At 53.2% G+C, this 24854-nt stretch overlaps 3 protein-coding genes and 1 pseudogene across 6 annotated transcripts in view; 2 read left to right on the top strand and 2 right to left on the bottom strand.

Moving 5' to 3' along the window:
• CEP70 (centrosomal protein 70) overlaps positions 1 to 12933 on the bottom strand; it is a 64804-nt gene extending 51871 nt beyond the window's left edge. For 2 of the 3 annotated variants that reach the window (XM_040440967.1, XM_040440969.1), the window contains exons 1-2: positions 2889 to 3028; positions 17 to 52 (exon numbers count right to left, since the gene is read on the bottom strand). In XM_040440967.1, the coding sequence (XP_040296901.1) occupies positions 17 to 32 (16 nt within the window). In that variant the 5' untranslated portion in view covers positions 33 to 52; positions 2889 to 3028. Of the gene's footprint in view, positions 1 to 16; positions 53 to 2888; positions 3029 to 12874 lie in introns of those variants that run through there. The other variant, XM_040440968.1, reaches the window with a different exon arrangement.
• Positions 3098 to 8423, top strand: HACD2 (3-hydroxyacyl-CoA dehydratase 2). Its single transcript, XM_040440970.1, has 8 exons — positions 3098 to 3210; positions 4652 to 4775; positions 5109 to 5226; positions 5300 to 5318; positions 5649 to 5737; positions 5812 to 5933; positions 6436 to 6614; positions 7656 to 8423. The coding sequence occupies exons 2-8, from the start codon at positions 4654 to 4656 to the stop codon at positions 7730 to 7732; spliced, it is 726 nt and encodes a 241-aa protein (XP_040296904.1). The 5' UTR covers positions 3098 to 3210; positions 4652 to 4653; the 3' UTR covers positions 7733 to 8423.
• Positions 12934 to 12998: 65 nt separating the features above from the next.
• FAIM (Fas apoptotic inhibitory molecule) lies at positions 12999 to 23461 on the top strand. 2 transcript variants are annotated; one of them, XM_040440971.1, is made up of 6 exons: positions 12999 to 13105; positions 13892 to 13949; positions 14142 to 14277; positions 18340 to 18568; positions 21709 to 21758; positions 22455 to 23461. In XM_040440971.1, the coding sequence occupies exons 2-6, from the start codon at positions 13897 to 13899 to the stop codon at positions 22602 to 22604; spliced, it is 618 nt and encodes a 205-aa protein (XP_040296905.1). In that variant the 5' UTR covers positions 12999 to 13105; positions 13892 to 13896; the 3' UTR covers positions 22605 to 23461. The 2 variants fall into 2 exon arrangements, with proteins under 2 accessions (XP_040296905.1, XP_040296906.1); XM_040440972.1 differs by lacking the exon at positions 13892 to 13949 and having other exon boundaries at positions 13014 to 13105.
• Positions 17843 to 17972, bottom strand: LOC121009075 (annotated as a pseudogene).
• Positions 23462 to 24854: the final 1393 nt, after the last annotated feature.

The raw sequence follows: 24854 nt of genomic DNA, 5'->3' as shown, positions 1-24854 counted from the left end.
CCCGCAGGAGCCTTACCTGCTGAGCGGCTCATGTCCTCCCGACCGCAGGACTCTGCAGGAAAGAAAGACCATTACCCCAAATACACAGGATGGACACTACACCCCCCCCCCCCCCCCAATCTATACCGACATCACACCACCCCCCCCCCCACATCTATACCGACATCACACCACCCCCACATCTATACCCTCCCGCCACACTATACCGACATCACACCGCCCCCACATCTATACCCTCCCCCCACACTATACCGACATCACACCGCCCCCCATCTATACCGACATCACACCACCCCCACATCTATACCCTCCCGCCACACTATACCGACATCACACCGCCCCCCATCTATACCCTCCCCCCACACTATACCGACATCACACCGCCCCCCGCCCCACATCTATACCGACATCACACCACCCCCACATCTATACCCTCCCGCCACACTATACCGACATCACACCGCCCCCACATCTATACCCTCCCCCCACACTATACCGACATCACACCGCCCCCCATCTATACCGACATCACACCACCCCCACATCTATACCCTCCCGCCACACTATACCGACATCACACCGCCCCCCATCTATACCCTCCCCCCACACTATACCGACATCACACCGCCCCCCGCCCCACATCTATACCGACATCACACCACCCCCACATCTATACCCTCCCGCCACACTATACCGACATCACACCGCCCCCCATCTATACCGACATCACACCACCCCCACATCTATACCCTCCCGCCACACTATACCGACATCACACCGCCCCCCATCTATACCCTCCCCCCACACTATACCGACATCACACCGCCCCCCACATCTATACCCCCCCCACACTATACTGACATCACACCGCCCCCCCCACACTATACCATCACACCGCCCCGACATCACACCGCCCCCCCCCCACATCTATACCATCACACCGCCCCCACACTATACCGACATCACACCGCCCCCACACTATACCGACATCACACCACCCCCACATCTATACCCTCCCCCCACATCTATACCGACATCACACCGCCCCCCCCCCACACTATACCATCACACCCCCCCCCCCCATCTATACCCCCCACACTATACCGACATCACACCGCCCCCCCCATTCTATACCCCCCCACACTATACCGACATCACACCGCCCCCCCATCTATACCTCCCCCCACACTATACCGACATCACACCGCCCCCCCATCTATACCTCCCCCCACACTATACCGACATCACACCGCCCCCCCCATCTATACCGACATCACACCGCCCCCCCCCCCCCCCCATCTATACCTCCCCCCATCTATACCTCCCCCATCTATACCTCCCCCCATCTATACCGACATCACGCCGCCCCCCCCCATCTATACCCCCCACACTATACCGACATCACACCGCCCCCCCCCATCTATACCGACATCACACTGCCCCCCCCCATCTATACCCCCCACACTATACCGACATCACACCGCCCCCCCCATCTATACCGACATCACACTGCCCCCCCCCATCTATACCGACATCACACTGCCCCCCCCCATCTATACCGACATCACACTGCCCCCCCCATCTATACCTCCCCCCACACTATACCGACATCACACCGCCCCCCTCATCTATACCTCCCCCCACACTATACCGACATCACACCGCCCCCCCCCATCTATACCGACATCACACCTCCCCCCACACTATACCGACATCACACCGCCCCCCCCCCATCTATACCTCCCCCCACACTATACCGACATCACACCGCCCCCCCCCCCCATCTATACCTCCCCCCACACTATACCGACATCACACCGCCCCCCCCCATCTATACCGACATCACACCGCCCCCCCCCCCATCTATACCTCCCCCCATCTATACCTCCCCCCATCTATACCGACATCACGCCGCCCCCCCCCCCCATCTATACCCCCCACACTATACCGACATCACACCGCCCCCCCCATCTATACCGACATCACACTGCCCCCCCCCATCTATACCCCCCACACTATACCGACATCACACCGCCCCCCCCCATCTATACCTCCCCCCACACTATACCGACATCACACCGCCCCCCCCCCCATCTATACCTCCCCCCACACTATACCGACATCACACCGCCCCCCCCCATCTATACCGACATCACACCGCCCCCCCCCCCCATCTATACCTCCCCCCCATCTATACCTCCCCCCATCTATACCGACATCACACCGCCCCCCCCCCCCCATCTATACCGACATCACACCGCCCCCCCCCATCTATACCTCCCCCCACACTATACCGACATCACACTGCCCCCCCCCATCTATACCGACATCACACTGCCCCCCCCATCTATACCGACATCACACTGCCCCCCCCATCTATACCGACATCACACTGCCCCCCCCCCCATCTATACCTCTCCCCACACTATACCGACATCACACCGCCCCCCCCATCTATACCTCCCCCCACACTATACCGACATCACACTGCCCCCCCCCCATCTATACCGACATCACACTGCCCCCCCCCATCTATACCGACATCACACTGCCCCCCCCATCTATACCGACATCACACTGCCCCCCCCCATCTATACCGACATCACACTGCCCCCCCCATCTATACCGACATCACACTGCCCCCCCATCTATACCGACATCACACTGCCCCCCCCATCTATACCGACATCACACCGCCCCCCCCCCCATCTATACCTCCCCCCACACTATACCGACATCACACCGCCCCCCCCCCCCATCTATACCTCCCCCCACACTATACCGACATCACACCGCCCCCCCTCATCTATACCTCCCCCCACACTATACCGACATCACACCGCCCCCCCAACTACACTGCCTCACTTTAGTCACACATTTCTGCTCACCCCCGTTTCCGAAGCTTGGTGTCTCCCACGCCGTTATTAGTGGACGGTTGTATCTACCGGAAAGGGGTCGTCTACAATCAGTTTAAATCAGCCGCTTTCTTAGCTCTGGTTTATTCCTTCCCAGCTTCCGTCCGTTTCCAAGGAGACAGCAGCTCTATTAATTGCTGAGGGCGGAGAGTTTTGACTGCTGATTGGTTGAAGACAGACAGGTGACTTTTCTGTATCAGTGACCGTTGACCGAGTCGTCAACCAACCCCGGTTTCACCTTTTGGTTCCGCCCCCAGCAGTCAGCGAGCAGCGCGGGCCCCGTCACTGTCAGCCGGTGAGAAGGGGACCGGAGCCGGGCGTGGAGGGGACCGGAGCCGGGCGTGGAGGGGACCGGAGCCGGGCGTGGAGGGCAGAGGAGCCGTAGGGGTGGAGAATGGATATACTATAGTGTACGGGAGGGGGTATACAGGGCGCTATAGTGTACGGGAGGGCGCATACACGGCGCTATAGTGTACGGGAGGGCGCATACAGGGCGCTATAGTGTACGGGAGGGCGTATACACGGCGCTATAGTGTACGGGAGGGCGTATACAGGGCGCTATAGTGTACGGGAGGGCGCATACACGGCGCTATAGTGTACGGGAGGGCGCATACACGGCGCTATAGTGTACGGGAGGGCGTATACACGGCGCTATAGTGTACGGGAGGGCGTATACAGGGCGCTATAGTGTACGGGAGGGCGCATACACGGCGCTATAGTGTACGGGAGGGCGTATACACGGCGCTATAGTGTACGGGAGGGCGTATACAGGGCGCTATAGTGTACGGGAGGGCGTATACAGGGCGCTATAGTGTACGGGAGGGGGTATACACGGCGCTATAGTGTACGGGAGGGGGTATACACGGCGCTATAGTGTACGGGAGGGCGTATACGCGGCGCTATAGTGTACGGGAGGGGGTATACGCGGCGCTATAGTGTACGGGAGGGCGTATACGCGGCGCTATAGTGTACGGGAGGGGGTATACGCGGCGCTATAGTGTACGGGAGGGCGTATACAGGGCGCTATAGTGTACGGGAGGGCGTATACACGGCGCTATAGTGTACGGGAGGGGGTATACGTGATGCTGTGAGGTCCAGAGTCTGTGCCCCTATCTTATCAGCCAGACACCGCCTCATTAACCTCTTCCTGACACCGGAGCTCACATCCAGCAGATACAGAGAATGTACACAGTGACTGCACCAGCAGAATAGTGAGTGCAGCTCTGGAGTATAATACAGGATGGAACTCAGGATCAGTACAGGATAAGTAATGTATGTACACAGTGACTGCACCAGCAGAATAGTGAGTGCAGCTCTGGAGTATAATACAGGATGGAACTCAGGATCAGTACAGGATAAGTAATGTATGTACACAGTGACTGCACCAGCAGAATAGTGAGTGCAGCTCTGGAGTATAATACAGGATGGAACTCAGGATCAGTACAGGATAAGTAATGTATGTACACAGTGACTGCACCAGCAGAATAGTGAGTGCAGCTCTGGAGTATAATACAGGATGTAACTCGGGATCAGTACAGGATAAGTAATGTATGTACACAGTGACTGCACCAGCAGAATAGTGAGTGCAGCTCTGGAGTATAATACAGGATGTAACTCAGGATCAGTACAGGATAAATAATGTATGTACACAGTGACTGCACCAGCAGAATAGTGAGTGCAGCTCTGGAGTATAGTGTAGGGATCTGTATGACCTCTTGCCCGTCTCCTCCTTACAGATATGGTGAGTTCAGCTCCTGGGAGCAGCAGGTCTCCTGATAATGGCAGCCAGAGGAAGAGGCGAGGCCCCGGATCATTTGCCACGGCTTACCTGGTCATTTACAATGTTGTTATGACGGCGGGGTGAGTGGGTGCAGGGGTTTGTGGGGTCATTGATTGGCCGCTCCTCTCACTGCAGGTGTCCACGTAGTTGATATAAGGGGGTCCGCAGTGTGGGGTCCTGGGCAGGCTGCCTCTGAAGTGATGTCTGATACTTTCATGTGATCCCTTTTCCGTGCAGCGCCTTTGATCTGTGGGGGGCCTCTGACGATCTGTGGGGGGCCTCTGACGATCTGTGGGGGGCCTCTGACGATCTGTGGAGGGCCTCTGACGATCTGTGGGGGTCTCTGGGCGTTGGGTTGGTTATTGGGGGCGGTTCTGTCGGAGGCTCGGCCTTATTGTCGCTGCTTCTTGCAGGTGGCTGGTCATTGCGGTTGGCTTAGTGCGCACGTATCTCGCCAAGGGGACTTACCACAATCTCTACTACTCCATCGAGCGGCCCCTGAAGTTCTTCCAGACGGGGGCACTGCTGGAGGTGAGGGCCCTTCCTCTTCTCACTGTGGCTGTGGTCTGGGGGCCGGGTACTGACCTTGTCTTTGTGTTTGCAGATTGTACATTGTGCAGCGGGTAAGTCACTGGCAGACATCCGCAGCTGCAGTTTCGTGTCAGTGTGTGTGTGTGACCCCAGGCAGTAAGTTACAGATAATCAGACGCCTGTCACTATATCTTATTATGGAATAACATGGGCATGGTCTGCTGATTCTGTGCGTGAGAGGCGCGCCGCCCGCCAGGTCCGTGCAGAACTCCAGGTAGTATGGAGCCCGGCAGTGGTGGTCCGGTCTCCCGGTCCTCTCCACATTCTGTGTGCTATGTGAGCTGCGCCCCCAGTCCCCCCGATATTAGCGAGCCACGCGTGTACGTGACAGACACCGCCGACACCAGTGTTTCTTCACCCAGGAATTGTGCCGTCCTCTGTGGTCCTCACGGCCTTTCAGGTTTCGTCCCGCGTTTTCTTGGCTTGGGCCGTCACGCACAGTGTGAGAGAGGTGAGTTTTTACCTGGACGGCTTGACATACCATGTCCTGGAATATAAAGGGTTAATTTCCTGTTAACTCTTCAGGTTCAGAATGACGACTCCGTCCTGCTGTTCGTCGTTGCCTGGACCATCACTGAAATCATCCGCTACTCGTTTTATACCTTCAGTCTCCTAAACCATCTGCCGTACATCATCAAGTGGGCCAGGTGAGTGTGCGGGCGGCGGTGCCTACACCTCCTGCCAGGGGGGGCCAGGTGAGTGTGCGGGCGGCGGTGCCTACACCTCCTGCCAGGGGGCGCCAGGTGAGTGTGCGGGCGGCGGTGCCTACACCTCCTGCCAGGGGGTGCCAGGTGAGTGTGCGGGCGGCGGTGCCTACACCTCCTGCCAGGGGCCGCCAGGTGAGTGTGCGGGCGGCGGTGCCTACACCTCCTGCCAGGGGGCGCCAGGTGAGTGTGCGGGCGGCGGTGCCTACACCTCCTGCCAGGGGCCGCCAGGTGAGTGTGCGGGCGGCGGTGCCTACACCTCCTGCCAGGGGGCGCCAGGTGAGTGTGCGGGCGGCGGTGCCTACACCTCCTGCCAGGGGGCGCCAGGTGAGTGTGCGGGCGGCGGTGCCTACACCTCCTGCCAGGGGGCGCCAGGTGAGTGTGCGGGCGGCGGTGCCTACACCTCCTGCCAGGGGGCGCCAGGTGACGTCTCTTCCTCTTTCAGGTACTCGCTCTTCATTGTCCTATACCCGATGGGAGTAGTAGGAGAGTTGCTGACCATCTACGCTGCGCTGCCCTATGTTCAGCGGACCGGCCTGTACTCCATTAGGCTGCCCAACAAGTACAACTTCTCATTCGATTACTACACCTTCCTCATCCTCGTCATGGTGTCCTACATCCCCCGTGAGTATCTGATCTCCTCGCTGAGCGCTAACCATGCTTTACACGCGCCGACCGAGCAGGTGATTATTAGGAAGGGACTTTCCAATAACTGCCGCTCGTCAGTGGAGGAGGAGCTGCAGTTGCGAGCGGCGGCGGCGTGTATTACTGTGCTCCTGCCGCAGCTCGTCCTCCACACAGCGCAATCCGCCGTTCTGGACCAATGCTTTTATGTGCTGCGTTCTCATTTACACCGGCCTGTTATCAGGAGCTGCGCTCGTAGGCACGTTCATTCCTGGTCTACATCTACTTAAGGCCTCGTGCACACGACCGCTGTTCTGGTCCGCATCCGAGCCGCAGGTGTGGACCCATTCACTTCAATAGGGACGCAAAAAATGCAGACAGCACTCCGTGTACTGTCCGCATCCGTTCTGTGGTCCGCACAACAAAATATAACCTGTCCTATTCTTGTCTGTTTTGCGGACAAGAATAGGCAGTTATATCAAAGGCTGTCCGTGCCGCTCCGCAAACTGCGGACCGCAAAACACAACGGTCATGTGCATGAGGCCTAAGAGACATGTTGTGACTGCTGGGGGCCACACTGACGGCTAACAGATGAGCTGTGACTGCTGGGGGCCACACTGACGGCGAACAGATGAGCTGTGACTGCTGGGGGCCCCACGGACGGCTAACAGATGAGCTGTGACTGCTGGGGGCCCCACGGACGGCTAACAGACGAGCTGTGACTGCTGGGGGCCACACTGACGGCTAACAGACGAGCTGTGACTGCTGGGGGCCCCACTGACGGCTAACAGATGAGCTGTGACTGCTGGGGGCCCTACTGACGGCTAACAGATGAGCTGTGACTGCTGGGGGCCACACTGACGGCTAACAGATGAGCTGTGACTGCTGGGGCCCCACTGACGGCTAACAGATGAGCTGTGACTGCTGGGGCCCCACTGACGGCTAACAGATGAGCTGTGACTGCTGGGGCCCCACTGACGGCTAACAGATGAGCTGTGACTGCTGGGGCCCCGTCTCACCGCCTCTCCCTTCTCTCCGCAGTTTTCCCGCAGTTATACTTCCACATGCTTCACCAGCGCAGGAAAGTTCTTCACGTCGAGCCCAAGAAGTTGGATTAACCCCTCGTCCACCATCTTCTCAGTTATTATTTTTTTGTAATTTTTTTTTTTTTTTCCCCATTCCCAAAACTTTAGAAACCCGACTGCTGCAGCGTTTTGAGCGCCCCCTTGAGAATAACGGGATGAGGTAAATGGCGGTGGGCATGGCGTGTTTCCGTACTAACCCCGCCCACTACCCAGCATGCACCAGGAGAGCCTCGCTCGCCGCCTTTTCTATTACTAAAGCTTGAGTCGGGTGCTGGACTCTGGAGCCGCGGGCCCCTGTGCTGCTGCATGCCCTGTGGACTTACTGCTAGGTGTGGCCCGATGTTAGGATGATGGGGGGGGTAGTGCTGGAATCTGCCTCGGGTCATCCTCCACCCTATGTGCCCTGGATTACCGCGGGGCCCCTGTTCTAACCATGGAATAAGCAGAATATCCCCGCTCAGTACTGCCATACCCGAGGATAGTGCCCTGTGGACCCCCAGGGGGCGCTGTGCCTCATACCCTGTAAAGGTGCCGCCTCGTTGTAGTATTCTAATCCTACAGGAAGCTCCCCAGCTAACGGTACAAGCCGATACATTAACCCGTTCCTGGCCCTGGTGGTATGCTTCCCCTGCATGTGGCGCGGGTCGGGCCCTGTTTACACTCGCCGCCTCGTGCTGCTGTTTGTACGGACGGCGACTTCAGTAAAGGTTTTCTGACGTTTTCATCTCCTTTGTGGTTTCTTTTGTCGAGACGCGTCAGATCAATCCGCTAAAAACATGGCTGCCTGCAGCGCCCCTCCAGTCTGAGGTTGTGTCTGGCACTACACCCTCCACAGACGGGCAGGGGGCAGGTTTAATGGAGCTGCTCTTTGTATGGAATTCCCCTTTGTTACAATCTATGGTGGCGGCTGCAGGTTCAGTGAGTGATCTGATTGGCTGCTCTGATTCCTCCTACATGACCTCTGCCCTGGGGTCACTGCAGGGTCAGCGACTGATCCGGTGACCTCTGCCCTGGGGTCACTGCAGGGTCGGCGACTGATCCGGTGACCTCGCTGCGCAGGTGCTGCCTCGGGGGGCAGTCAGGGCCCAGGACAGAGGCACCGGCAGCAGAAACGTGTGAATAGCCCTGTATGGAGCCTGTGCGTCGGGCGATTATCGAGCAGCGTAAAAGTGATGAGCTTCAGCGCAACAGTCGGTAGATTTCTCGTCGGTTCGATCGTTTGGGCACAGAAATCATTGTTGGATGTTGTGTAACCGCGGTCACACGGCGGCTGCGTTAGAGCCGGTCGCGTTGTGTAAATGCTGCGCCGTCTGCTGTACAGATGGTGAAGTCGCCATAATCAGCGCGTCTAAAGTGACGGCGCTGCCGGTGAGCGGACTTGGATTGACAGTGAAATGCGTCTTGAATTCCGTTATCAAGGAACATAACGCAATTCAATAACGGAATGCCTCTACAGACGTTCCGTCATCGTACGCGGGATCCGTCCGCGTTCTGTTATGCCGGAGTCCTCCCCTTCCCAGTCATTGCTGAAACGTTCACCCATCATCGCCTCGTCTGAATGAGAAGTGCTGGAGTGTATCACTGCTTGCAGTCAGGGAATAAGAACCCAGGGTGACACACAGCAGCATGATGCTGTCCTGTCAGTTTGTCTCAGATACCTTGTAACAAACCCTCAGCTGTGAGCAGTCTTTGGTCAGGATTGGTGTTATAAGGCCGGCCTCCACCCTGCAGCTCTGGCTGTGTTGGAAGACATTACTAAGGCTACTTTCACACCAGTGTTTTTGCTGAATCCGGCAGGGTTCTGTTACTGATAATACAACCGTCTGCGTCCGTGATGATCGGATCCGATTGTATGATCTGTAACATGGCCAAGACGGATCCGTCATGTGCTCCGCTGAAAGTCACTGGGGGACGGATCCGTCATGTGCTCTGCTGAAAGTCACTGGGGGGGCGGATCAGTCATGTGCTCCGCTGAAAGTCACTGGGGGGCGGATCAGTCATGTGCTCCGCAGAAAGTCACTGGGGGGCGGATCCGTCATGTGCTCCGCTGAAAGTCACTGGGGGACGGATCCGTCATGTGCTCCGCTGAAAGTCACTGGGGGACGGATCCGTCATGTGCTCCGCTGAAAGTAACTGGGGGGCGGATCCGTCATGTGCTCCGCTGAAAGTCACTGGGGGGCGGATCCGTCATGTGCTCCGCTGAAAGTCACTGGGTGGCGGATCCGTCATGTGCTCCGCTGAAAGTCACTGGGGGGCGGATCCGTCATGTGCTCCGCTGAAAGTCACTGGGGGGCGGATCCGTCATGTGCTCCGCTGAAAGTCACTGGGGGGCGGATCCGTCATGTGCTCCGCTGAAAGTCACTGGGGGGCGGATCCGTCATGTGCTCCGCTGAAAGTCACTGGGGGGCGGATCCGTCATGTGCTCCGCTGAAAGTCACTGGGGGGCGGATCCGTCATGTGCTCCGCTGAAAGTCACTGGGGGGCGGATCCGTCATGTGCTCCCCTGAAAGTCACTGGGGGGCGGATCCGTCATGTGCTCCGCTGAAAGTCACTGGGGGGCGGATCCGTCATGTGCTCCGCTGAAAGTCACTGGGGGGCGGATCCGTCATGTGCTCCGCTGAAAGTCACTGGGGGGCGGATCCGTCATGTGCTCTGCTGAAAGTCACTGGGGGGCGGATCCGTCATGTGCTCCGCTGAAAGTCACTGGGGGGCGGATCTGTCATGTGCTCCGCTGAAAGTCACTGGGGGACGGATCCGTCATGTGCTCCGCTGAAAGTCACTGGGGGGCGGATCCGTCATGTGCTCCGCTGAAAGTCACTGGGGGGCGGATCCGTCATGTGCTCTGCTGAAAGTCACTGGGGGGCGGATCCGTCATGTGCTCCGCTGAAAGTCACTGGGGGGCGGATCCGTCATGTGCTCTGCTGAAAGTCACTGGGGGGCGGATCCGTCATGTGCTCCGCTGAAAGTCACTGGGGGGCGGATCCGTCATGTGCTCTGCTGAAAGTCACTGGGGGGCGGATCCGTCATGTGCTCCGCTGAAAGTCACTGGGGGGCGGATCCGTCATGTGCTCCGCTGAAAGTCACTGGGGGGGCGGATCTGTTTTCTATTGTGGCAGAGAAAACGGACCCGTCCCCATTGACTTGCATTGTGGGTCATGACGGATCTGTTTTGCTCCGCATCCCAGGACAGACGCTGCTCTCTGGTCTGAGAACGGAACGCATTTTGGAGCGCTCCGCTCTGTTCAGTTACATTTTGTCTCCTTTGACATTGAATGGGGACAAAATGGAAGCGTTTTTTCCGGTATTGAGCCCCTATGACGGATCTTAATATTACCACTAGTGTGAAGGTAGCTAGAGGGTGGAGGTGCTGTAACTTCTTGTGGACAGGTAGAGTGTCCCTTTAACCCCTTAAGGACTCATGATGTAGCTGTACGTCATGGGGCTGATCCCTAAACATGGCGCCCGCTCGCGAATGCAGCTGGTCCCTTAGGCTACTTTCACACTAGCGGAGGACGGATCCGACAGGCTGTTCACCCTGTCAGATCCATCCTGCCGCCATTTTGCTGTGCTGCCGCTCCGTCCCCATCGACTATAATGAAGGTGGAGCTCCGGCGCAGTTCGCGGTGAGAGGCCGCTGGACTAAAGTCGGACATGCAGTACCTTTAGTCCGGCACCCTTTCGCTGTGCACTGCCGTGCTGCGCCGGAGCTCTGCCCCCATTATAGTCAATGGGGACGGATCCAACAGGGTGCACAGCCGGTCGGATCCGTCCTGCCGCTAGTGTGAAAATAGCCTTAGCCGCGGGGTTTCTGCTATTTAAAATAGCAGAGACCCACGGCACATGTATGCGATCAGCCAACATCTTACCTTTCAGATGCCGTGGTCAAATGTGACCACGGCATCTGCGCAGGCCGGAATTGGAAGTCGCGCGCTTCTGGTCCAGTAACGGCGTTCCCCGGCTGAGATCGGGGAACCTGTTACCTTGTGCTAATTGACTGAAGACTCCAGCCGGCTTCAGAGTCAATTAGATGTATATATGAACGCCGGCCACCAGGGGGCAGCCTTGTATTGGTGTAGTGCAGGTGACGTCATCACTGGATACTATGGCCAGGCCAATGATTGCCACTTATTGTCACCCAAGGGGACTTAAAAAAGTAAAAAAAATATATTATTTTTTACAAATATAAAAAAACCTAAGTTCAAATCACCCCCTTTCCTTAAAATAAAAAACATGATGGGCATCGCCGTGTGTGAAAATCCTCCTACTATTAGAATATAACAGTATTAATGGCGTAGTGGGAAAAAAAAAAAAACAGCCAATAGACCATTTTCTGTCACTTCCACTACCCAATAACTGTTTAATTTAAAGTGATCAAAAAGTCGCACGCACTTACAATTGGTATCACTGAAGAGAACTGAGCCCCCACCGCCCCCTGCACAGGGCTACACCAGAGCGATAGGGGGCAGAATAGGGTTAGGAAAAAAAAGAATTCCTCAAAGGTATTAATTATTTTTTTTCAGTATTAAAACGCAAGCAAAATGCCGGACGTGTGGTATGGCTGGAGCCGGACGAGGACAGGTCTATTTACCGCATAGTGTACAGTGGGGGGAAATGAAAACCTTTATCAGAATTGTGTTTTTTTCCCAATTCTACCCCATTTGGAATTTTGTCCCCGCTCCCTACTACACGGTATGCAACCGCAACTGGTGCCATTAGAAAGTACATAAGCCCTCATGAGGCTGTGTGAATGGGGAAATAAAAAAGTTAGGACTATGGGAAGGCGGGGAGTGAAAAACGGAAACGCAAAAATGGAAAATCCCAGGGTCCTTAAGGGGTTAAGGGTTAGTGTGAGGTGTGCAGGGAGGGACCGCCCACCACGGAGAGGAGGAAGCTCATTGGCTGACTGGGGCTCCCCCCTCCCCCTCAGGGGATGGTCTCCTCCTGTTAACCCTTTGAATGTGCCCAATACCGCAGCAGGGGAGGGCCCTAACAATGCCACTGGACACCGCACTACTGACCTCCAGGAAGACTACATGATGGGGAGAGTAGTGCGCAGCAGACTGTGCCAAGGATTAGATACAGCAGTAAACTCCATCCGCTGTAAGGACCTTCTGACATCATAGTCATGTGATATTGGAAGCCTCAATTTAGGGCCATGCGCCTCACAGTACATACCATCATGTATTACGCCCGCTTTTTACCTGGCGTCAGCGTGAAACCCACACAAGGTCCTTTCTGTGCATGGAGTTCAGACAACCTAAATAGGCGCGCCTCAGGCACTATCACGTGACTTGTGAGCGCACGCGCAGTTCTGGCAGTCGGGCCCACGCACGCCCGGTCGCCTGGAGACTGTTGCCGGGCAGCAGAGGCCGATTCACAGCAACTTCCGGCCGCGGAGACCGTCAGGTAAGGCCAGGCTATCGGTGGACGGAACCGGGAGTGCAGAAGACTAGCTGCAGCCCGGGATGTACCGCGTCCGTATACACCACCCGGTATGAAGGGCAGCCGCAAGACCACCGCCTAGAGCGGATTATACACCGTCTGTAGGTAATGAACACGGTCTAGAGACGATGTGTACGGCCTATAGGCGATGTGTACATTCTATAGGTGGTTATAGACAGTCTATATTCACAGGTATACGGCCTATAGGTGATGTGTACATTCTATAGGTGGTTATATACAGTCTATATTCACAGGTATACGGCCTATAGGTAATGGACACGGTCTACAGACTATGTACACAGCCTACAGGCGATGTGTGCAGTCTATAGGAGATGTGTGCGGCCTGCAGGAGATGTGTGCGGCCTGCAGGAGATGTGTGCGGCCTGCAGGAGATGTGTGCGGCCTGCAGGAGATGTGTGCGGCCTGCAGGAGATGTGTGCGGCCTGCAGGCGATGTGTGCGGCCTGCAGGCGATGTGTGCGGCCTGCAGGCGATGTGTGCGGCCTGCAGGCGATGTGTGCGGCCTGCAGGCGATGTGTGCGGCCTGCAGGCGATGTGTGCGGCCTGCAGGCGATGTGTGCGGCCTGCAGGCGATGTGTGCGGCCTGCAGGCGATGTGTGCGGCCTGCAGGCGATGTGTGCGGCCTGCAGGCGATGGTATACAGGTCTCTAGGCAGTGTATACAGTCCCCTGTTGCTGGGTGCGGTTGTTATATGAACCCTTCTCTCTTCTTCTCCTGCTGACGGGATCAGCGCTTATGGCGGCGGCAGCAGCACGTGAGGAGGTCGCAGTATACGAGGATGACGTCAGGTAACGTATAGAACCCCAGGTCTGGCAGCTGCTGTCTTCATTTTTGGGTTGATCTCTATGAAGGTCTGTGTGACACCTATAGATGTGACCCCAGCAGGTAGTTGTCCTGAGCAGGGCTGGGGGTTATCCTTCACCTGGACTAATCTGGTGTAATCTGATCAGCCTCTCCCCTCCCCCTCCCGTTACCTGCAGAGCTCGTTACGGCCGCCTGGAGAAGATGAGCGACCTTGTGGCGGTGTGGGAGGTCGCGCTCAGTGACGGGGTCCACAAGATCGAGTTTGAACATGGAACGACCTCAGGGAAACGCGTTGTGCATGTGGACGGGAAGGTGAGTGCACTGTAGTGGGGTCCTCACATACCACCCAGTTATCTGCTCATGTAAGAGCGGCCGTCAGTCAGGGCTCCGAGGGGGAAGTTCAGCTCTGGAGGTGTACTGCTGCTCCACGTGGCTTCACACAATGATGGGGGTAGTCATAGAAGATGGTGGTGCTCCCTCGAGAGACACTTGGTAAAGCTGCCGGCAGACGTTGGACTCGATCTTCTACATAGACGGGAGTTACATCATCGTTGAGGCTGGAAAAAGACAAAAGTCCATCGAGTCCAACCTGTGACCCAGGGAAGGAGAAAACCCCATGAGAGGAAAAAAATCTTTCCCGACCCCAGATGTGGCCCTCAGAACGAATCCTGGATCAACGTCCCTTTAAGGAGGGGGTGAGCCAAAGAGAGAGGGAGCGCAGAGCGGGATTTCTATACATTTTCATCGGCCTCAGTGATATTTTTCGTCCTCTAAACTTTGTGTAAATGTTTCCCAGAAATCAAGAGGAGTGTTGTGTAGCCTACAACAGTCATCACATATATTAACTGGTCTCCATAATAGAAATAGTACCCCCCCCCCCCCCCCCCCCCCCCAGGCCTTGCAACTAGAAAAGCTGATTCGCACCTGCTTTGCTCTGATAAAGGGCTTTTTGTCCTGCAGATGTGAGGCTGGCTTAGCTATTTTCCTAGTTTTGCTATGTAAGCGTGTGTAAAAGGCTGGAAGGCGGCAGCCCTGCCGATCAGCTAGAGATTAGAGCAGATCTGCCGTCACTCAGGATTTCCAGCTCCTTGGATGAGTTTTACTTCTACTAAAATGATCCCATAGATTTCTTATTGTCCATCAGTCTAAGTAAGAACAGGCAGATGATATTGCAGTGAATAGAACTCCAGTATGACCTACTGTCCTCCTGGTAGGCCGACCTAGAACCAATCCTGACAGTCAACGAGATGCAGAAGACTGAGCGCAGCAGCGCCCCCTATAGTCAGAGCGCTGCCCCCTGGTGAATGTATGAGCTAAACAGCAGAGCAGCACCTGTAGTATGTTCAGTACGCTCACCGCCGACTGTACACGCTACGCTCACCGCCGACTGTACACGCTACGCTCACCGCCGACTGTACACGCTACGCTCACCGCCGACTGTACACGCTACGCTCACCGCCGACTGTACACGCTACGCTCACCGCCGACTGTACACGCTACGCTCACCGCCGACTGTACACGCTACGCTCACCGCCGACTGTACACGCTACGCTCACCGCCGACTGTACACGCTACGCTCACCGCTGACAAGCACAATGTCCCGCTCGCCGTGTTTTCTTTTATCCTCCGTGCACGGAATGAACCCGGTGAAATTCTCACGATCTAAATAGCAGAAAGAAGTTCCAGTTCTGTTGAAGATTCTGTTACTTTGTCTTTATTTTTGGTAACAAATGACATCATGTGGACACCACAACCCCCCCCCTCCGCACATTGACGCGTTTTGAACTATACGGTTCTTAGTCGTAACTGTGTGCACTGCCTGGCCCCCCCCCCCCCGAGGACGAGGTACAGCACAGAACCACACCCCGAGGACGAGGCACAGCACTTAGGGTCCATTCACACGTCCGTTTTTTCTTTCCTGATCTGTTCCGTTTTTTCAGGAACAGATCTGGACCCATTTATTTTCAATGGGTCCTGAAAAAAATCAGACATTAAGCTGTCCGTTTTTTTCCAGGACCCATTGAAAATGAATGGGTCCAGATCTGTTCCTGAAAAAACGGAACAGATCAGAAAGAAAAAACGGACGTGTGAATGGACCCTTACTGTCCTGTGCTGCACAAAATTTGACATAAAAAACCCCAGCTATAAATACCACAAAAAATGCAAAATATGAGGTACAAAATACAGAAACGCCTCTCTAGGTCTCATCGTACATTGCAGATCAGAACCTTCACCATCTGCAGTTTTGCCTAGAAAAAAATCGCATAAAAAGTAAACAAATGAGAAGATAAAATAGAAGAAGCGAACGATGGGAGCCTCCTAATGACAGGCGGCAGCGGCTGCTCCGTCGCTCAGACATCGGGTATTATAGGAATATTAGTAAGTATTTCAGATTGAACTCCAGACGGCCTTTTGGTCTCAATCTGAAGATCCAATATGTTTGCCGCTGCAAACTCTTCGCGTCGCCCCTCGGGGCGCGACCACTGCCTTTCCAATCGCAAACCTACAGCAGCGATTTAAACGGCGATATGTTCTGTACTTTCATCTACCTGTCGCTGAGGGATTGGAAATATAACCGATATCTTCCCGTGACCTTGGTTAGAATTTTCTGCTTTTCCCCACGTACATCAGATCGCAGGCGTAATGACGCCGTGTTACCGCTAATGGAACTCGTTATCGGGGACATTTCACTGTCGACCTCCGGAAATCTTCTGCAGGTCTTACAGGGGCGTCCGCCACAGTCAGTGCGGTACGCGTAAAGCTCGATGGGGAGAGGGCAGCGGCCGATGTGCTGGCTCCTCTCCACGCTATTCTGCTTCCGTTTTTCAAGGTCCCACATAGTCTGTCATCTTCATACAGAATTGGGAGACTTATTTTAATCGCATGTTGTATTTGTGTGAACTGGCGGCTGTGGCCGGACGAGTGGCGGTTGTTCAGCGGGTATTTCATCTGCTTCATGGTGTTATTTCTGGAAGGTTTGAACAATTCTGTTCTAGATTTATTCCCAGCTGTGTTCAAACCTCTGGATAACATCCAGTCAGACGAGTCCAGACCGACAGGGATTCGCTAGAAAAACCAACACTTGTACGTTCACTGTACGCACGCTACAAACACAGACATACCCAGGACGTGTACTGTACACACTGTATACACACACGTGCACTGTACACACACACGCGCACTGTATACGCGCACACACACGCGCACTGTATACGCGCACACACACGCGCACTGTATACGCGCACACACACGCGCACTGTATACGCACACACACACGCGCACTGTATACGCACACACACACGCGCACTGTATACGCACACACACACGCGCACTGTATACGCACACACACGCGCACGGTGTCTAAGCAGTGGAATTTCAGCGTTTTTTTGACTCGGATAACATGTTGCGGTTTATCTTGCGCCATCTTTTAATAAAAGCCATTGAAATACATTGAAAGACTTGGTTATCTTTTTCTTGCCCCTTTTTTACTTTCCACGTTAACCATCGGCTGCATCTGTATGTTGTGTTTCCACTTTTCTAGTGGCATAAAGCCAGTGGCGGAGCGCGATGCTGCCATCGCCGCCCAGTGTCCTCACACTCCCTCCAGATCGAAGTGCCCGTCCCAGTGCAGTGCACTGACGAGGGCCGGCAGCCTGAGGATAGATGATCAGGATAGTGAACGCAGAGAGACCCTCTAAGAACAAGCACCTACAGGTGAACCAGAGACAGACCTCTGACACCCAGGGTGACACTTATTCACAATCAGTTGTCAGAACAAACATTCTGCTGCGACGCACAGTACAATATAATACTACGAGGATTACATTACTACACAGAGACACAAAGTATCAAGCCCTGTTATTAACCAGAGAAAATCAGGGGAAAGCGCCAACGCAGTCCTCACTACCACAAATTATGCAGTCAAGTTTCCTGCATTTGTGGAAATCGCAGGGGTCACTTCTGTCATTGAGAAGCCACGCGCTTCACGCTGAGCGGCCGGTGGGCTACTGTTTGTGCTGCTCTTCATCATTGGGGAGACCAAAAAATCTTTTCTGTTTTGGAAGAAAAGCTGATTTGAATATCTTTCCCAGAAACCCAACGATATGCAAATTAGCTTGTCTGGCAAAACAGATAAGAGAGAGAGGGGGTATCCTGTCCAATCCCATCGGCATCTATTCTTCTGTAAGCCAAGAGCAGGGTCTCCTGACGGACAAAACTCCTGCAGATATTTTATCTCTCAGTCCAGATCCAAACCACATCTTTCAACAAACCAAATCTTGAAAGTTTCTCTCGTCTCTGATGTGGATGTATTTTATGAGCTGCGCAATGGAGCGGTGTCTGGGTGTGAGCGGTCTCTCTTCTTCCCATTGTCAGGAAATCATCCGGAAGGACTGGATGTTTAAACTGGTCGGGAAAGAGACATTTCCAGTCGGCGCCTCGCAGACAAAGGCCACCATCAACATTGACGCCGTCAGCGGCTTTGCCTATGAATACACCCTGGAAGTGAACGGTAAAAGCCTCAAGAAATACATGGAGAACCGCTCCAAGACCACCAATACCTGGGTGCTGCACGTGGACGGGGAGGACTGCCGGGTGGTGCTGGGTAAGAGACACTCCAACCCAATATCTACATCATCAGCATCTGTATAGAAGCTGGAGCTATATACAGTCACCACTAGAGGGAGCTCCTCACATACAGATGTATATACAGCCACCACTAGAGGGAGCTCCTCACATACAGATGTATATACAGCCACCACTAGAGGGAGCTCCTCACATACAGATGTATATACAGTCACCACTAGGGAGAGCTCCTCACATACAGATGTATATACAGTCACCACTAGAGGGAGCTCCTCACATACAGATGTATATACAGCCACCACTAGAGGGAGCTCCTCACATACAGATGTATATACAGCCACCACTAGGGGGAGCTCCTCACATACAGATGTATATACAGACACCACTAGAGGGAGCTCCTCACATACAGATGTATATACAGCCACCACTAGGGGGAGCTCCTCACATACAGATGTATATACAGCCACCACTAGGGGGAGCTCCTCACATACAGATGTATATACAGTCACCACTAGAGGGAGCTCCTCACATACAGATGTATATACAGCCACCACTAGGGGGAGCTCCTCACATACAGATGTATATACAGTCACCACTAGGGGGAGCTCCTCACATACAGATATATATACAGCCACCACTAGAGGGAGCTCCTCACATACAGATGTATATACAGTCACCACTAGGGGGAGCTCCTCACATACAGATGTATATACAGACACCACTAGGCAGAGCTCCTCACATACAGATGTATATACAGCCACCACTAGAGGGAGCTCCTCACATACAGATGTATATACAGTCACCACTAGAGGGAGCTCCTCACATACAGATGTATATACAGTCACCACTAGAGGGAGCTCATCACATACAGATGTATATACAGACACCACTAGGGGGAGCTCCTCACATACAGATGTATATACAGCCACCACTAGAGGGAGCTCCTCACATACAGATGTATATACAGCCACCACTAGAGGGAGCTCCTCACATACAGATGTATATACAGTCACCACTAGGGGGAGCTCCTCACATACAGATGTATATACAGACACCACTAGGCAGAGCTCCTCACATACAGATGTATATACAGCCACCACTAGAGGGAGCTCCTCACATACAGATGTATATACAGCCACCACTAGAGGGAGCTCCTCACATACAGATGTATATACAGTCACCACTAGGGGGAGCTCCTCACATACAGATGGATATACAGTCACCACTAGAGGGAGCTCCTCACATACAGATGTATATACAGTCACCACTAGGGGGAGCTCCTCACATACAGATGTATATACAGCCACCACTAGGGGGATCTCCTCACATACAGATGTGTATATACAGTCACCACTAGAGGGAGCTCCTCACATACAGATGTATATACAGACACCACTAGGGGGATCTCCTCACATACAGATGTGTATATACAGTCACCACTAGGGGGAGCTCCTCACATACAGATGTATATACAGCCACCACTAGGGGGAGCTCCTCACATACAGATGTATATACAGCCACCACTAGGGGGAGCTCCTCACATACAGATGTATATACAGTCACCACTAGGGGGAGCTCCTCACATACAGATGTATATACAGACACTACTAGGAGGAGCTCCTCACATACAGATGTATATACAGTCACCACTAGAGGGAGCTCCTCACATACAGATGTATATACAGTCACCACTAGGGGGAGCTCCTCACATACAGATGTATATACAGACACCACTAGGCAGAGCTCCTCACATACAGATGTATATACAGTCACCACTAGAGGGAGCTCCTCACATACAGATGTATATACAGCCACCACTAGAGGGAGCTCCTCACATACAGATGTATATACAGTCACCACTAGGGGGAGCTCCTCACATACAGATGTATATACAGTCACCACTAGAGGGAGCTCCTCACATACAGATGTATATACAGTCACCACTAGGGGGAGCTCCTCACATACAGATGTATATACAGTCACCACTAGAGGGAGCTCCTCACATACAGATGTATATACAGTCACCACTAGAGGGAGCTCCTCACATACAGATGTATATACAGACACCACTAGAGGGAGCGCCTCACATACAGATCTATATACAGTCACCACTAGGGGGAGCTCCTCACATACAGATGTATATACAGTCATCACTAGAGGGAGCTCCTCACATACAGATGTATATACAGTCACCACTAGGGGGAGCTCCTCACATACAGATGTATATACAGTCACCACTAGAGGGAGCTCCTCACATACAGATGTATATACAGCCACCACTAGGGGGAGCTCCTCACATACAGATGTATATACAGTCACCACTAGAGGGAGCTCCTCACATACAGATGTATATACAGTCACCACTAGGGGGAGCTCCTCACATACAGATCTATATACAGTCACCACTAGGGGGAGCTCCTCACATACAGATCTATATACAGTCACCACTAGGGGGAGCTCCTCACATACAGATCTATATACAGTCACCACTAGGGGGAGCTCCTCACATACAGATGTATATACAGCCACCACTAGGGGGAGCTCCTCACATACAGATTTATATACAGCCACCACTAGAGGGAGCTCCTCACATACAGATTTATATACAGCCACCACTAGGGGGAGCTCCTCACATACAGATGTATATACAGCCACCACTAGAGGGAGCTCCTCACATACAGATGTATATACAGACACCACTAGAGGGAGCTCCTCACATACAGATGTATATACAGACACCACTAGGGGGAGCTCCTCACATACAGATGTATATACAGTCACCACTAGAGGGAGCTCCTCACATACAGCTGTATATACAGTCACCACTAGAGGGAGCTCCTCACATACAGATGTATATACAGCCACCACTAGAGGGAGCTCCTCACATACAGATGTATATACAGACACCACTAGGGGGAGCTCCTCACATACAGATGTATATACAGTCACCACTAGGGGGAGCTCCTCACATACAGATGTATATACAGTCACCACTAGAGGGAGCTCTTCACATACAGATGTATATACAGTCACCACTAGAGGGAGCTCCTCACATACAGATGTATATACAGTCACCACTAGAGGGAGCACAGGGTTGGGGCTCTATTCACATTGGGGGTCGTTGATCTGTGTGTCTGACGCTGTTTATCTTTCTTTCAGAGAAGGACACGATGGACGTCTGGTGCAATGGAAAGAATTTGGAGACGGCAGTAAGTGGGCGGTGACTCTGCTGTGTCATGTGATGCTGTTCTATTTATGTAGGAGTTGGGATGAGATGGCCATAAGTGTTTTGCGGTCTGTAAATTGTGGATCTGCAAAACACGGATACCGGCTGTGTGTGTTCCACATTTTGCAGAATGCACACGGTCGGCCCTATGATTGAAATGCCTATTATTTTCCTCTATTGCAGGCAAGAATAGGACATGTTCTATGTTTTCTGTGGGATCGCGGAACGGAACTACAGATGCAGATAGCACACGATGTGCTGTCTGCATCTTTTGGGGCCCTATTGAAATGAATGCGCCTGCACAGAGGACTCCTACATATGGCCGTCTGACTGAGCCCTTATTTTGTTACCTGAGTAGGCAGAGCTGAAGTGTAAAACATGGGGGTTGACAACTCAACAGCCTGTGGACTTCAGACTTCCTCAGGCTCTTGTAGGAGAGCTGTGCTATTTGTAGACTACACCTGTAATTGTTGGTTATGCTGTTATCTGTTGTCCCCTCTTCGCTGGTCGCGCTGTTGTCTGCCATCTCCTCGCTGGTCGTGCTGCTATTTGCTGTCTCATCCTTGCTTGTCGCGCTACTGTCTCGCTGTTATTTGCTGTCTCCTCCTCGCTGGTTGCGCTGTTGTCTCGCTGTTATCTGCCGTCTCCTCAGCTCGGACTCTTGTGTGCCTCTCTGCAGGGGGAGTTCGTAGACGACGGCACTGAGACGCATTTCACAATTGGCAACCACGACTGCTGTATAAAGGCTGTGAGCAGCGGCAAACGCAGGGAAGGCATCATCCACACGCTGATCATGGACGAGCGGGAGATACCTGAGAGCAGCGAGTAATGTCTGTCACCGCCCCGGTCCTCATCCTCCTCAGGAGTCTGCAGGTGTCAGTGGATGTTACCCCGGAGCCGCGCGCAACAAACTTTTAGCTTTCAGAGGACTTTATTTTGTTGATACAAAAAGAGTTTTGTCTTTTTTTCTTTTTCTTAAACTTTTGTTGAAGAAACTAAAGATGAAAATTTCTATTCTGATATTATATCATGTCAATCACTCCAGTCACAGCCAAAGCTGCAGTCACTATTCTGTTACATCATGTCAATGACTCCAGTCACATGCAGAGCTGAACTGAGGTTTTCAGATCATGTTGCATAGTACTGAACAGCAGATCAGTAGGAACAGCTTTGGATGTCACTGGAGGGTAAGACATGGTGGACTAATATCACTAGACTTCTGTAGCAGTGGTGAATGATTGGTTGTGCATGCCGCCTCCTTGCTGATGGCTCCCCTGTGATAAGTAGGTCATGAAGGGGGACACTGTTGCTGGGGCCCTGCTGATCAGTTGTTATTACAGGACATGTGACCTCCATTGTAAGTGATGTTCCCCGGGCAGTGCTGGTAACTGTAGTACGACAGATCTCCCTTGCAGCATGGATTCCGTTATAACTGGGATCCTCAGCGTACATGTGAACAGAGCCAGACATGGCGGCGTCCTGTGGGGGGTGCTGTCATCGCTCCTCTCCAGCTGGCCGACTAGCCTCAGGTGTAAGAGCCACTGCAGCCAATCAGAGGGCAGCGTTAGGTGGTGGAGCCGGGACCTGATTGGTCGCCTCGTCCTGGCGCTTTTTATTATGTAAATATTTTAACATTTTTCTTATTTTCTTTAATCCGAAATTCCAATGAATAAAATCTTCCGATGATTTGTGCTGTTATGTTCTCCTCGCCGGGCGCCAATATTTATTAATGACCGTAATGAAAGGTCACAATTCACAAAAGTAGGAAACAAAGAAGGGACTTACTGGGGTAATGGGAGCGTGTGATGTACAGGCTGACCACGGAAGCATGAAATATGGGACCAACAGCAGGAGTAACGGGAAAGCAATACACGAGGCCGACTGCGAGGGTAACGGGAACGCGATATACGGGGCTGACTGCAGGAGTAATGGGAATGCGATTTTCACCTGACAATTTGATACAATGTAAAGTAGTCAGTATACAGCTTGTATAACAGTGCAAGTTGGATGTGCCTTCAAAATAACACTGTCCTACAGTCATCCTCTCCCCCCCTGAAATGTCTGATAACAGGGAGCAATAGACTGTATTCTCCTGTCCTACAGTCATCCTCTCCCCTGAAATGACTGATAACAGGGGGCAATAGATTGTATTCTCCTGTCCTACAGTCATCCTCTCCCCCTGAAATGGCTGATAACAGGGGCAATAGACTGTATTCTCCTGTCCTACAGTCATCCTCTCCCCTGAAATGGCTGATAACAGGGGGCAATAGACTGTATTCTCCTGTCCTACAGTCATCCTCTCCTCTGAAATGGCTGATAACAGGGGGCAATAGATTGTATTCTCCTGTCCTACAGTCATCCTCTCCCCTGAAATGGCTGATAACAGGGGGCAATAGACTGTATTCTCCTGTCCTACAGTCATCCTCTCCCCTGAAATGGCTGATAACAGGGGGCAATAGACTGTATTCTCCTGTCCTACAGTCATCCTCTCCCCTGAAATGTCTGATAACATGGAGCAATAGACTGTATTCTCCTGTCCTACAGTCATCCTCTCCCCTGAAATGGCTGATAACAGGGGGCAATAGACTGTATTCTCCTGTCCTACAGTCATCCTCTCCCCCCCTGAAATGGCTGATAACAGGGGGCAATAGACTGTATTCTTCTGTCCTACAGTCATCCTCTCCCCTGGAATGGCTGATAACAAGGGGCAATAGACTGTATTCTCCTGTCCTACAGTCATCCTCTCCCCTGAAATGGCTGATAACAGGGGGCAATAGACTGTATTCTCCTGTCCTACAGTCATCCTCTCCTCTGAAATGGCTGATAACAGGGGGCAATAGATTGTATTCTCCTGTCCTACAGTCATCCTCTCCCCTGAAATGGCTGATAACAGGGGGCAATAGACTGTATTCTCCTGTCCTACAGTCATCCTCTCCCCTGAAATGGCTGATAACAGGGGGCAATAGATTGTATTCTCCTGTCCTACAGTCATCCTCTCCCCTGAAATGGCTGATAACAGGGGGCAATAGACTATATTCTCCTGTCCTACAGTCATCCTCTCCCCTGAAATGGCTGATAA

Source organism: Bufo bufo, chromosome 7 (genome assembly GCF_905171765.1).
Source record: "Bufo bufo chromosome 7, aBufBuf1.1, whole genome shotgun sequence".
NCBI classification, from domain to species: domain Eukaryota; kingdom Metazoa; phylum Chordata; class Amphibia; order Anura; family Bufonidae; genus Bufo; species Bufo bufo.
This window is presented reverse-complemented; position numbering and strand designations above follow the sequence as displayed.

Coding starts and splice junctions, on each gene's coding strand:
- HACD2 (XM_040440970.1), top strand. CDS start 4,654: ATGGTGAGTTCAGCTCCTGGGAGCAGCAGGTCTCCTGATAATGGCAGC. Junction 4,776..5,108: donor AATGTTGTTATGACGGCGGG/GTGAGTGGGTGC, acceptor TGCTTCTTGCAG/GTGGCTGGTCATTGCGGTTG. Junction 6,615..7,655: donor CATGGTGTCCTACATCCCCC/GTGAGTATCTGA, acceptor TTCTCTCCGCAG/TTTTCCCGCAGTTATACTTC.
- FAIM (XM_040440971.1), top strand. CDS start 13,897: ATGGCGGCGGCAGCAGCACGTGAGGAGGTCGCAGTATACGAGGATGAC. Junction 18,569..21,708: donor GGACTGCCGGGTGGTGCTGG/GTAAGAGACACT, acceptor TCTTTCTTTCAG/AGAAGGACACGATGGACGTC. Junction 21,759..22,454: donor GAAAGAATTTGGAGACGGCA/GTAAGTGGGCGG, acceptor GCCTCTCTGCAG/GGGGAGTTCGTAGACGACGG.